Source organism: Leucopleurus acutus, assembly GCF_964270905.1.
Source record: "Leucopleurus acutus genome assembly, chromosome: 16".
Classification (NCBI taxonomy): Eukaryota; Metazoa; Chordata; class Mammalia; order Artiodactyla; family Delphinidae; genus Leucopleurus; species Leucopleurus acutus.
The window spans coordinates 46,870,501-46,884,637 of NC_139158.1; the positions used below are offsets into that span (position 1 = coordinate 46,870,501).

The 14,137-nt window shown below is 39.4% G+C and overlaps 1 protein-coding gene across 1 annotated transcript in view; it reads right to left on the minus strand.

Moving 5' to 3' along the window:
* Positions 1-2,941: 2,941 nt before the first annotated feature.
* LOC309973446 (ADP-ribose glycohydrolase MACROD2-like) overlaps positions 2,942-14,137 on the minus strand; it is a 650,126-nt gene continuing 638,930 nt past the window's right edge. The window contains exon 5 of the mRNA XM_082857725.1: positions 2,942-3,266. Coding sequence (XP_082713851.1) covers positions 3,091-3,266 — 176 coding nt within the window. The 3' untranslated portion in view covers positions 2,942-3,090. The remainder of the gene's footprint in view (positions 3,267-14,137) is intronic.

Below are 14,137 nucleotides of genomic sequence, written 5' to 3' on the forward strand. Positions count from 1 at the left end.
CTGGGCAGAGTGGAGTGAAGGAGGGAAAGAATTAGAGGTAGAAGCAACAGGCAAAAATCTATTTGCCAGGTGAAAATGTCTGAAACAATTCATTTGATCACTCATTCATTAATTCAGCACATATGCTAGATATTGACATTAGGATCATGACTGAGACGGACAACCCTCACCCACATGAAGCTGACCCTCCGGTAGAATGATGAGAGCATGAATAGAAACATTCAACAGGTTGACAAGCTTCTAAAACTCCACAGAAATCTAAATTTTATTACGAATCCAAAAAAAAATCTAATATTGTAAAAGAGAACATACCAAAAGATCAAATTGTATAAACAGTCCTTAGTCCACTTTCTAAGTCATTTATTTACCAATAGCCTTCAGTGAAGTATTGGCCAATATTCTTTCCACTCTTAAGATTACTTCTGAAAAGAATGATCGGCTATTCCACATCAAAAGACATCATTCAAAATATCCAAGCAGTGAAGAAACACTAAATCTTTGACGCTTATCATTCCACTGATCATGATGAATCACAGAATACAGACTCTAAGTATAAGTAATTCAAATAAAGCATTTATGAATAAATTAATGTAGCAAGCACGAAAAAAGCAAAGACCAGTCCAAAATTACCAAGTTTGTCTGTAACCCAGACAACAGCATTTTCCAAACAAACTGCTGATGCGCGAAGATATTATCACTGGTGACTGGCTGGCTGGCTTTAGTACCTTAAATGATAAAACCGCTGTCACAGAGGACAAATAGGAACTAGATTCTGCTGTCAAACTGTCATGGAATTATTCAATATGGAGGGGGAAAATGACCCAAACAGTATGTAATGAGCTCCCTTTTCATTCTCTCTCTACGAAAGCACATCTGTGGATTGTTAATGAGTCTGAAATGGATGAACCAAATTGATGAGAAAGAAAAAGATCTCTCAGGGATAGGAAAAGGGAAAATGAACATACACAGTGTTTATAAAATATAATTTAAAATACAAGGCTTTGTGAAAGTACTGTGACACACTACAAAGTGGTATGCAAAATGTAAGCTATTATTACTCATTCCTTATTGCTTTCATTGCTTTTCTTTATGTTTTTAATATAAATCATTAATCTCATTAAACATAAAGAAATACCAAGATCTAGTCACAAATACTCCATGTTTGTGACTTTCTTGAGGTGGCACTGCCATTCTAGTCTGGGAATTTCTATCCTGCTGGATGATTTTTTTACTAGATGTGCCCTGTGGGCTGGTGCACAGTGACTTGAATGTGTGTCATCTGATTCAGTATCTCAGCTCACACAGATTCTGTACTGAGTTCTGTGATTGACTTTCCATGGCTAGAGTCCTTGTCACACAAAGACTCACTTGCCCCAGGCTGCCCAGGAAATCCAATCGTGGAATTTCTCAAGCACAGGTATAGATTGATCTTTGTACCTTAGTGCCTGGTGGTGTACAAGCCTTCAACAGCCCTGAACTGAGCTGAATGACGATCAAAGGAAGCTCATACAAAGGGATGTCAAACAGGGGCAAGCGCATGAAACAAAATCACCGTGGTGTCAATCCATACAGCAGAGCCACCATTTTATTTGGTCATATTTAATGATTCTGAGGTTAGCTGTCTTCAGAAATTTCAGAGTTGAGACATTTTTGATTTGTGCTTTAATTCATAAGAAAGAAAGTAGTGAATCAAGAGGAGACTAGGTTTAAGGACAGACACCTTAAATCTGAAAATCATCAATAATCTGCTTGTCCTCAGGTGGAATCTGTCAACTATTATATATCACAGAGGTGGTATGGTGGTAAGAAGGAAGAATGACCAATCTTGGTAAACACGGAGCCATATAATTCTGGAAAGGGAAACCACCTTTAACACTCAGCGCCTCTGAGTCAGAGGGAGAGGCGCTCTAAACACCATTACACACAAGGGACTTTATTTGACATAAATATATATTCCAAGTAGGACGGAGGGCCATTTGGCCCATGATTTGACTTTCACACAAGGTAAAAACACTAACAAGGAAAGAAAAATGAGAAGTCATTAAAGGAAAAATTAAACAGTATATAGTGGATATACTTTCCCTAGCAACACACCGTAAGGTATACAGAATGCAGTATTATAATGTTACAAAGAAAAATACCATTTTAATATATTACTGTTTACTAAAAATCTTCAAATGTAAACATACTTTAAAATAGAACACACTACCTCTCCACTCACACATATCCATAAGAAATTCATTTTTATACAACCTGTCTATACAGAGCCCAAAGATTGTGTCATAATTTTTAAGTCACATATTCTCCACTACTAAAACAGAACAAAAAAAATCGGCTTCACTTTTACAAAACATGTATTCACCAGGAGGTATCATATAAAGCAGGTGAATGGAATAAACAACTAATTGGTTTCCCAATTTCCAATCAATGCATGACTTAATGGTGCAATGAAACCCTCTACCTCCACCCCCCAACCCCAGATTATGTGATAAAAAAAATCTGTTCCTTTAACCAGCTTCTCTTTCAGTATTTTTACTCCACATCACCCCACCCAGCTGGCTAAACGACTAAGCAACAAGGTCAATCAAATGCAATACTTCTCTCCATTCAAATATAATGGAAAATTTGACCATTCCACATTCTAAGAGCAAATACATTCTCACTCTGACAACCACATTCCAATGGCTTTTCCTGAAAGCCAAGTGTGACAGATGCCTCGGCTGTAATTGCCAATCAGCCTTTACATGGCAGCTGAAAACACAATACATCACTTTGATCTCCTTTGCTCTAAACACATCCACAATCAAGAAACCTGAACAAGGAATAAGAAATTGGCATCATTTCTAGAAGCTGTCACTCCACAGCACTTAAATACTATAAGGTATACTATGCTCATATTTTTATTTCTCTGTTTCAGAGACCCTCTGTCAAAGATCCGAGCAAAAATCACCTACATTAAACGTCGCACATTTATATACTCGGAGACGTATTTGGAAAACACATTTCATTACCGTGTACAAAATCTTAATAAAAGTACATTCAATTAAATACCACTGCTACCACTTCCTCTTCCAGTTACCCACTTGAGGACTAGAACAAGGTAAGAGTGCTCATCTGATTTTGAAAGTGTTCAAAAGAGCTGTACTCACATTTTGCAGGCAGGTCATAGCCACACGTGATTTTTGCATGTCCAGTTTCACAGCCGTTCAGGTTACGACATTCAGCGACCAAACAGGGGCCAGCTGCTCTGTGAATACAGCCGTCCACTGGAGGAGAGAGAAGAAAGTTAGCCTATATTTGGCCTTTTGGAAATAAATGCAAAACTTCGGATAGGGAAAGAAAAGGAACTCAAGTTTTTCCTCTTAGAAATCACCGTAGTCCCATAGAAGAAAATCCATGGTATTCAATCCCTTAAACATGGTTTTCTTCTCTCTTTCTCTCTCTCCCTTTGGTTTGTGTGGTGAGCAGAAGCAGAAGGGTTACAGAAACCGTGTGCAGCTAAATGTTAAACAACAGGTTCTCTAGAGGTGGGGGAGCCCTGATTTGTAGCCTTTTCCAACTTCAATTGGGTAAATATTTCCACCATGTCCATTTCAAGCTATTAACTCCATGTCACCTAACACAGAATTGGGAAGAAATGCTAACAATTCTATGTCCGAGGTGGTAACTGTTGCCTCTGACACACCACAGGTTACAGAAGAAAGAAACGTCGAGAAGCAAGTGAGAAAGGGGCTCTAGAACATCTGCAGTCACTGCAAAACTGAGAGTGAAGCTGTCAAAGTAAGAACGAGACCTCTTACTTCCTCCGCCCTCAGTGGCACGACACAAATGCAGTAGGTGTCTGCAGGGTACCTGACCAGGGGCTAGATGAGGGGTGAGGTTAGCTTAGGTCTTGAAAAACACCCGGAAGACCACCCTTCACTCACTTGACATGGATGAAAACAAAACCCCCACTGCTCCTGCTGCAGCTCTGCTAACCGAGCAGGCTCTGCGTCTCCCCAAAACAGGGTCTCATCAGCCCTCTGGCACTCATCCCTGCCCCTACCTCATGTCTGCCCTTCACAGTGAGAATCACCTTTTGAAAATGCACACCTGATGCCACTGAAAATTAAAACTTTATTTGACTAGATTGGGGCCGAGCACACAGCTGGAGGGCTACAAGACCATATGCACATAATTTAGTAGTTAATGAATAAGCCCTTGGACACAGAAGAAATGCAAGACTCTGAAACAAAGGGTTAGAAGACAGAAAGAGAGAGTAATAGTAATCTGGGCTGTGAAAACGGACCAAGATGGAAGAGAGGGGAAGATGGCGGAAGAGTAAGACGCGGAAATCACCTTCCTCCCCACAGAAAACACCAGAAATACATCTACACGAGGAACAACTCCTACAGAACACCTACTGAACACTGGCAGAAGGCCTCAGACCTCCCAAAAGGCAAGAAACTCCCCACGTACCTGGGTAGGGCAAAGGAAAAAATAAAAAACAGAGACAAAAGGATAGGGACGGGGCCTGCACCAGTGAGAGGGAGCTGTGAAGAAGGAAAGGCTTCCATACAGTAGGAAACCCCTTCGCGGGTGGAGACTGCGGGTGGCGGAAGGGGAAAGCTTCGGAGCTGCGGTGGAGAGCACAGCAACAGAGGAAAGCACAGCAACAGGGGTGCGGAGGGTGAAGCAGAGAGATTCCCGCACAGCGGATCAGGGCCGACCGGCACTCACCAGCCCGAGAGGCTTGTCTGCTCACCCGCCGGGGCGGGCGGGGCTGGCAGCTGAGGCTCGGGTTTCGGTCGGAGCGCCGGGAGAGGACTGGGGTTGGCGGCGTGAACACAGCCTGCAGGGCGTTAGTGCACCGCGGCTAGCCGGGAGGGAGTCCGGGGAAAAGTCTGGAGCTGCCGAAGAGGCAAGAGACTTTTTCTTCCCTCTTTGTTTCCTGGTGCGCGAGGAGAGGGGATTAAGAGCGCTGCTTAAAGGAGCTCCAGAGACGGGCGTCAGCCGCGGCTAACAGCGCGGACCCCAGAGACGGGCATGAGACGCTAGGGCTACTGCTGCCGCCACCAAGAAGCCTGTGTGCGAGCACAGGTCACTATGCACACCCCCCTTCCGGGGAGCCTGTGCAGCCACCACTGCCAGGGTCCCGGGATCCAAGGACCACCTCCCCGGAAGAACACACGGAGCGCCTCAGGCTGGTGCAACGTCACGCCGGCCTCTGCCGCCGCAGGCCCGCCCCGCACTCCGTGCCCCTCCCTCTCCCCCGGCCTGAGTGAGCCTGAGCCCCCGAAGCAGCTGCTCCTATAACCCCGACCTGTCTGAGCAAAGAGCAGACGCCCTCTAGCGACCTACACGCAGAGGCGGGGCCAAATCCAAAGCTGAGCCTCTGGGAGCTGAGAGAACAAAGAAGAGAAGGGGAAATCTCTCCCAGCAGCCTCAGAAGCAGCGGATTAAAGCTCCACAATCAACTTGATGTACCCTGCATCTGTGGAATACATGAATAGACAACCAATCATCCCAAATTGAGGAGGTGGACTTTGAGAGCAAGATTTATTATTTCCCCTTTTCCTCTTTTTGTGAGTGTGTATGTGTATGCTTTTGTGTGAGATTTTGTCTGTATAGCTTTGCTTCCACCATTTGTCCTAGGGTTCTATCCGTCCGTTTTTTTTTTTTATTTTTCGTAATAATTATTCTTTATTTTAATAACTTTATTACATTTCATCTTACTTTATTTTACTTTATCTTCTTTCTTTTTTCCTTCCTTCCCTCCTTCCTTCCTTCCTCCCTCCCTCCTTTCTTTCTTTTTTCCTTCCTTCCCTCCTTCCTCCCTTCCTCCCTCCCTCCCTCCTTTCTTCCTTTCTTTCTTCCTTCCTTTCTTTCTTCCTTTCTTTCTTTCTGTCTTTTTCTTTCTTTCTTTCTTCCTTCCTTTCTTTCCTTCTTTCTTTCTTCTTATACTAATTCTTTCCTTCTACTTTTTCTCCCTTTTATTCTGAGCCATGTGGATGAAAGGCTCTTGGTGCTGCAGCCAGGAGTCAGTGCTGTGCCTCTGAGGTGGGAGAGCCAACTTCAGGACACTGGACCACAAGAGACCTCCCAGCTCCACATAATATCAGACGGCGAAAATCTCGCAGAGATCTCCATCACAACACCAGCACCCAGCTTCACTCAACGACCAGCAAGCTACAGTGCTGGACACCCTATGCCAAACAACTAGCAAGACAGGAACACAACCCCACCCATTAGCAGAGAGGCTGCCTAAAATCATAATAAGTCCACAGACACCCCAAAACACACCACCAGACGTGGACCTGCCCACCAGAAAGACAAGATCCAGCCTCATCCACCAGAACACAGGCACTAGTCCCCTGCACCAGGAAGCCTACACAACCCACTGAACTAACCTTAGCCACTGGGGACAGACACCAAAAACAACGGGAACTATGAACCTGCAGCCTGCAAAAAGGAGACCCCAAACACAGTAAGATAAGCAAAATGAGAAGACAGAAAAACACACAGCAGATGAAGGACCAAGATTAAAAACCCACCAGGCCTAACAACTGAAGAGGAAATATGCAGTCTACCTGAAAAAGAATTCAGAATAATGATAGTAAAGATGATCCAAAATCTTGGAAATAGAATAGACAAAATGCAAGAAACATTTAACAAGGACCTAGAAGAACTAAAGATGAAACAAACAACAATTAACAACACAATAAATGAAATTAAAAATACTCTAGATGGGATCAATAGCAGAATAACTGAGGCAAAAGAACGGATAAGTGACCTGGAAGATAAAATAGTGGAAATAACTACTGCAGAGCAGAATAAAGAAAAAAGAATGAAAAGAACTGAGGACAGTCTCAGAGACCTCTGAGACAACATTAAACACACCAACATTTGAATTATACGGGTTCCAGAAGAAGAAGAGAAAAAGAAAGGGACTGAGAAAATATTTGAAGAGATTATAGTTGAAAACTTCCCTAATATGGGAAAGGAAATAGTTAATCAAGTCCAGGAAGCACAGAGAGTCCCATACAGGAAAAATCCAAAGAGAAATACGCCAAGACACATATTAATCAAACTGTCAAAAATTAAATACAAAAAAACATATTAAAAGCAGCAAGGGAAAAACAACAAATAACACACAAGAGAACCCCCATAATGTTAAGAGCTGATCTTTCAGCAGAAACTCTGCAAGCCAGAAGGGACTGGCAGGACATATTTAAAGTGATGAAGGAGAAAAACCTGCAACCAAGATTACTCTACCCAGCAAGGATCTCATTCAGATTTGATGGAGAAATTAAAACCTTTACAGACAAGCAAAAGCTGAGAGAGTTCAGCACCACCAAACCAGCTTTACAACAAATGCTAAAGGAAATTCTCTAGGCAAGAAACACAAGAGAAGGAAAAGACCTACAATAACGAACCCAAAACAATTAAGAAAATGGGAATAGGAACATACATATCGATAATTACCTTAAATGTAAATGGACTAAATGCTCCCACCAAAAGACACAGATTAGCTGAACGGATACAAAAACAAGACCCTTATATATGCTGTCTACAAGAGACCCACTTCAGACCTAGAGACACATACAGACTGAAAGTAAGGGGATGGAAAAAGATATTCCATGCAAATGGAAACCAAAAGAAAGCTGGAGTAGCAATTCTCATATCAGACAAAATAGACTTTAAAATAAGGACTATTAAAAGAGACAAAGAAGGACACTACATAATGATCAAGGGATCGATCCAAGAAGAAGATATAACAATTGTAAATATTTATGCACCCAACATAGGAGCACCTCAATACATAAGGCAAATACTAACAGCCATAAAAGGGGAAATCGACAGTAACACATTCATAGTAGGGGACTTAAACACCCCACTTTCACCCATGGACAGATCATCCAAAATGAAAATAAATAAGGAAACACAAGCTTTAAATGATACATTAAACAAGATGGACTTAATTGATATTTATAGGACACTCCATCCAAAAACAACAGAATACACATTTTTCTCAAGTGCTCATGGAACATTCTCCAGGATAGATCATATCTTAGGTCACAAATCAAGCCTTGGTAAATTTAAGAAAATTGAAATTGTATCAAGTATCTTTTCTGACCACAACGCCATGAGACTAGATATCAATTACAGGAAAAGATCTGTAAAAAATACAAACACATGGAGGCTAAACAATACACTACTTAATAATGAAGATATCACTGAAGAAATCAAAGAGGAAATCAAAAAATACCTAGAAACAAATGACAACGGAGACACGATGACCCAAAACCTATGGGATGCAGCAAAAGCAGTTCTAAGAGGGATGTTTATAGCAACACAATCCTACCTTAAGAAACAGGAAACATCTCAAATAAGCAACCTAACCTTGCACCTCAAGCAATTAGAGAAAGAAGAACAAAAAAACCCCAAAGTTAGCAGAAGGAAAGAAATCATAAAAATCAGATCAGAAATAAATGAAAAAGAAAAGAAGGAAACGTAGCAAAGATCAATAAAACTAAAAGCTGGTTCTTTGAGAAGATAAACAAATTGATAAACCATTAGCTGAACTCATCAAGAAAAAAAGGGAGAAGACTCAAATCAATAGAATTAGAAATGAAAAAGGAGAAGTAACAACTGACACTGCAGAAATACAAAAGATCATGAGAGATTACTACAAGCAACTCTATGCCAATAAAATGGACAACCTGGAAGAAATGGACAAATTCTTAGAAATGCACAACCTGCCAAGACTGAATCAGGAAGAAATAGAAAATATGAACAGGCCAATCACAAGCACTGAAATTGAAACTTTGATTAAAAATATTCCAACAAACAAAAGCCCAGGAACAGATGGCTTCACAGGCGAATTCTATCAAACATTTAGAGAAGAGCTAACACCTATCCTTCTCAAACTCTTCCAAAATATAGCAGAGGGAGGAGCACTCCCAAACTCATTCTATGAGGCCACCATCACCCTGATACCAAAACCAGAGAAGGATGTCACAAAGAAAGAAAACTACAGGCCAATATCACTGATGAACACAGATGCAAAAATCCTCAACAAAATACTAGCAAAATCCAACAGCACATTAAAAGGATCATACACCATGATCAAGTGGGGTTTATTCCAGGAATTCAAGGATTCTTCAATATACACAAAGCAATCAACGTGATACACCATATTAACAAATTGAAGGAGAAAAACCATATGATCATCTCAATAGATGCAGAGAAAGTTTTCGACAAAATCAACACCCATTTATGATAAAAACCCTGCAGAAAGTAGGCATAGAGGGAACTTTCCTCAACAAAATAAAGGCCATATATGACAAGCCCACAGCCAACATCATCCTCAATGGTGAAAAACTGACAGCATTTTCACTAAGATCAGGAACAAGACAAGATTGCCCACTCTCATCACTCTTATTCAACATAGTTTTGGAAGTTTTAGCCACAGCAATCAGAGAAGAAAAGGAAATAAAAGTAATCCAAATCGGAAAAGAAGAACTAAAGCTGTCGCTGTTTGCAGATGACTTGATACTATACATCGCAAATCCTAAATATGCTACCAGAAACCTTGTAGAGCTAATCAATGAATTTGGTAAAGTAGCAGGATACAAAATTAATGCACAGAGATCTCTAGCATTCCTATACACTAATGATGAAAAATCTGAAAGTGAAATCAAGAAAACACTCCCATTTACCATTGCAACAAAAAGAATAAAATATCTAGGAATAAACCTTCCTAAGGAGACAAAAGACCTGTATGCAGAAAATTATGACACTCATGAAAGAAATTAAAGATGATACAAATAGATGGAGAGATATACCATGTTCTTGGATTGGAAGAATCAACATTGTGAAAATGACTCTACTACCCAAAGCAATCTACGGATTCAATGCAATCCCTATCAAACTACCACTGGCATTTTTCACACAACTAGAACAAAAAATTTCACAATTTGTATGGAAACACAAAAGACCCCGAATAGCCAAAGCAATCTTGACAACGAAAAACAGAGCTGGAGGAATCAGGCTCCCTAACTTCAGTCTATACTACAAAGCTACAGTAATCAAGACAGTATGGTACTGGCACAAAAACAGAAAGATAGATCAATGGAACAGGATAGAAAGCCCAGAGATAAACCCATGCTCATATGGTCACCTTATCTTTGATAAAGGAGGCAGGAATGTACTGTGGAGAAAGGACAGCCTCTTCAATAAGTGGTGCTGGGAAAACTGGACAGGTACATGTAAAAGTATGAGATTAGATCACTCCCTAACACCATACACAAAAATAAGCTCAAAATGGATTAAAGACCTAAATGTAAGGCCAGAAACTATTAAACTCTTAGAGGAAAACATAGGCAGAACACTCTATGACATAAATCACAGCAAGATTCTTTTTGACCCACCTCCTAGAGAAATGGAAATCAAAACAATAATAAACAAATGGGACCTAATGAAACTTCAAAGCTTTTCCACAGCAAAGGAAACCATAAACAAGATGAAAAGACAACTCTCAGAATGGGAGAAAATATTTGCAAATGAAGCAACTGACAAAGGATTAATCTCCAAAATTTATAAGCAGCTCATGCAGCTCAATAACAAAAAAACAAACAACCCAATCCAAAAATGGGCAGAAGACCTAAATAGACATTTCTCCAAAAAAGATATGCAGACTGGCAACAAACACATGAAAGAATGCTCAACATCATTAATCATTAGAGAAATGCAAATCAAAACTACAATGAGATATCATCTCACACCGGTCAGCATGGCCATCATCAAAAAATCTACAAACAATAAATGCTGGAGAGGGTGTGGAGAAAAGGGAACACTCTTGCACTGCTGGTGGGAATGTGAATTGGTACAGCCACTATGGAGAACAGTATGGAGGTTCCTTAGAAAAACTACAAATAGAACTACCATATGACCCAGCAATACCATTACTGGGCATATACCCTGAGAAAACCATAATTCAAAACGAGTCATGTACCAAAATGTTCATTGAAGCTCTATTTACAATAGCCCGGAGATGGAAACAACCTAAGTGTCCATCATCGGATGAATGGATAAAGAAGATGTGGCACATATATACAATGGAATATTACTCAGCTATAAAAAGAAACGAAATTGAGCTATCTGTAATGAGGTAGATAGACCTAGAATCTGTCATACAGAGTGAAGTAAGTCAGAAAGAGAAAGACAAATACTGTATGCTAACACATATATATGGAATTTAAGGGAAAAAAATGTCATGAAGAACCTAGGTGTAAGACAGGAATAAAGACACAGACCTACTAGAGAATGGACTTGAGGATATGGGGAGGGGGAAGGGTAAGCTGTGACAAAGCAAGAGAGAGGCATGGACATATATACACTACCAAACGTAAGGTAGATAGCTAGTGGGAAGCAGCCGCATAGCACAGGGAGATCAGCTCGGTGCTTTGTGACCGCCTGGAGGGGTGGGATAGGGAGGGTGGGAGGGTGGGAGACACAAGAGGGAAGATATATGGGAACATATGTATATGTATAACTGATTCACTTTGTTATAAAGCAGAAACTAACACACCATTGTAAAGCAATTTTACTCCAATACAGATGTAAAAAAAAAAAAAAAGAAAGAAAACAGACCAAGATATATTAGCGGTCTGAAGACACACCCCCCCACAGTCCACAACACCATGTAATTGATCACTGTCTTATTATTATTATTAATATTTTTGTGAGAAAGCTGGATAATGAGTGGGAAGTTGTCACTGAGGGACATGTAACCTGTCTAATGGCCTCTGCTACCACCAACTGGTGTGGAAACATCACTTTTGGCTGAACAAGTTTCCTAGGGAAACAAGCTCATCTGGGCTTTACTACATCACAGTATAGTATAATGCCTGAGAAGCACCAGCAAAGTGTTTAATACAATGGTATGTGCCCCACTGGTGGTAGTTATTATCTTAAACTCCTTAGATGAAAGTTTTGTGTAAATTTTAACGTAACTGTTTTTCTTATATAAAAATGAAAAATATAGAGAAGCAAGAAGAATATGAAAACTACCATTTGCCCTCCCACCTAGAGAATTCTTCAAGATTCTGATGTTGACTCTTTTACTGGTTATACACATATACACACATATAATTTTTCTCTTACAAAAGTGATTGATAAATTTTGTTCACTCTTTCACATAGCAATTTTACTTTGTGAACTATTACGTAGTTGTTAAAAAGAACAGGCCAAGTTTATATGTAAATAGAGTCAGTACTAAATATGAAAAGATTTCTAAGTGAAATGCCAGGTTTAAAATGTATAATATATATATGTATATATATTATATATATTTTTTATGTAGAGTCACAATTTTGTTTACAGTTGTACACATACACACTTACACGCATATGCATGTATGTGTACTGGAAAGATAGGCACCAAAACATAAAAAGTGATTATAGGATGGGAAACAGAAGGTGAAACTGTTAAGAAAAAAAATTAGGTCCTAATTTCTCTATGCTTAAATTTTTTTACAAGAGCATCAAGAAGAGTATTTTAAAGTGAATACTTTTTTCTTGGCAAAGAGATCATTAGTTTGAAGTGGATAACTAAAATAGGATTTGATAGCATACTTAATCATATGCTGTTAAATATTGTCTGAATTATTTAGATTGCAGCCTAATGCAGTTTGTAAATATCTGATTTTCAAAATCTTCATGGTTATACCGGCATTCATGACTGCATTAGGGCAATGAAAGTCTAGCTGAAGTTATTTAATAATAATGACTACAGCTTAAATGTACTGAGTGCATCCATGTGCCAGGCACTACACTGAGGACGACTGTATAAGGTACACACGAATTTTATAATCTCCATTTTATAGGAGTTTAGAAGAGGTTAGTAACTTGCCTACATTCCCAAAATATTGGCAAGGTGATTTCAAAACCCAGGGCCTGTCTAATGGAGCATCCATACTCTTAACTGCTACAGCTCACTGCCTTTGGGACTTGATTCCAGGCAGCCTCACCTCAATTCTTGCATGTGGCATGTTGAACCACTATATTACATTACTTTTTAATTCCCATCAATTCTGTCTATGAGTTATAATGTACATGCAATCAATCAAATGCACAGATTTTAAGTGCAGTTTTGATGAGTTTTAACAAATGTATATACTCATGTAGCAATGATGCCAATAAAGATACAGTGTCTCCATCAACCCCAAAAGTTCTTCTGTACCCTTTCCATCCAATTTCCCCTCGCACCACCCAGAGGGAGCCCATATTCCGACTTCAGCCACCTTAGCTAAGTGTTGCCTATTATATAATCTCAAACTTCATATAAGAGATGGAGGATGGGGCTAGCTTCTTTTGCTCAGCATATTTTTTGAGATTCACCTGTGTTGTTGCATGTATTAATAGAGTACTTCCTTTTCATTCCTGAGTAATATTCCATTATTGAATATACCATAATTTCTTTATCCATTCATCTGTGAATGGATATTGGAGTATTTATATTGTTAGCTATTATGAATAAATCTTCACATTTTCACAAATCCTTTTGTGGCCATATGTTTTCATTTCCATTGGACAAACACCTATGAGTAAAATTGCTGGGTTGGTATATGTTTTCCTTTTTAAAGAACTAACATACAGTTTTCCCAAGTGATTATACCAATTTACATATACCCCCAGCAACGTATGAGAGTTCAAATTTTAGCAGTCTTTTGGTGTTGTCAGCCTATTTAATTTTAGCAATCCTAATAGACATAAAGAGGTATCTCGTGATTTCAATTTGCATTTCCCTGGTGATTAATGGTGTTAAGTATCTTGCCAAGTGATTATTGGCCATTTATATACATTCTTTTTGGAAGTGTCTGTCCATGTCTTTTGCTAATTTTTATTGTCTTTTTTATTACTGAGTTATGTTAAATGTACTATTAGTTTCATAGATTTTTTTAAAATTTCAGATATTTTATTTTTTCAGTTCTTGTGATTTTCATTCGGTTCTTCTTCTTACAGTTTTCATATCACTCCTGGAATTTCCCATCTCTTAACCCATTATATCCATCTTTTCATGTAAATGCATTAACAGATTTCACATAGTAATTTTAAAGTCCCCCATCTGCTAATTTCAATATTTAGGTTAGCTA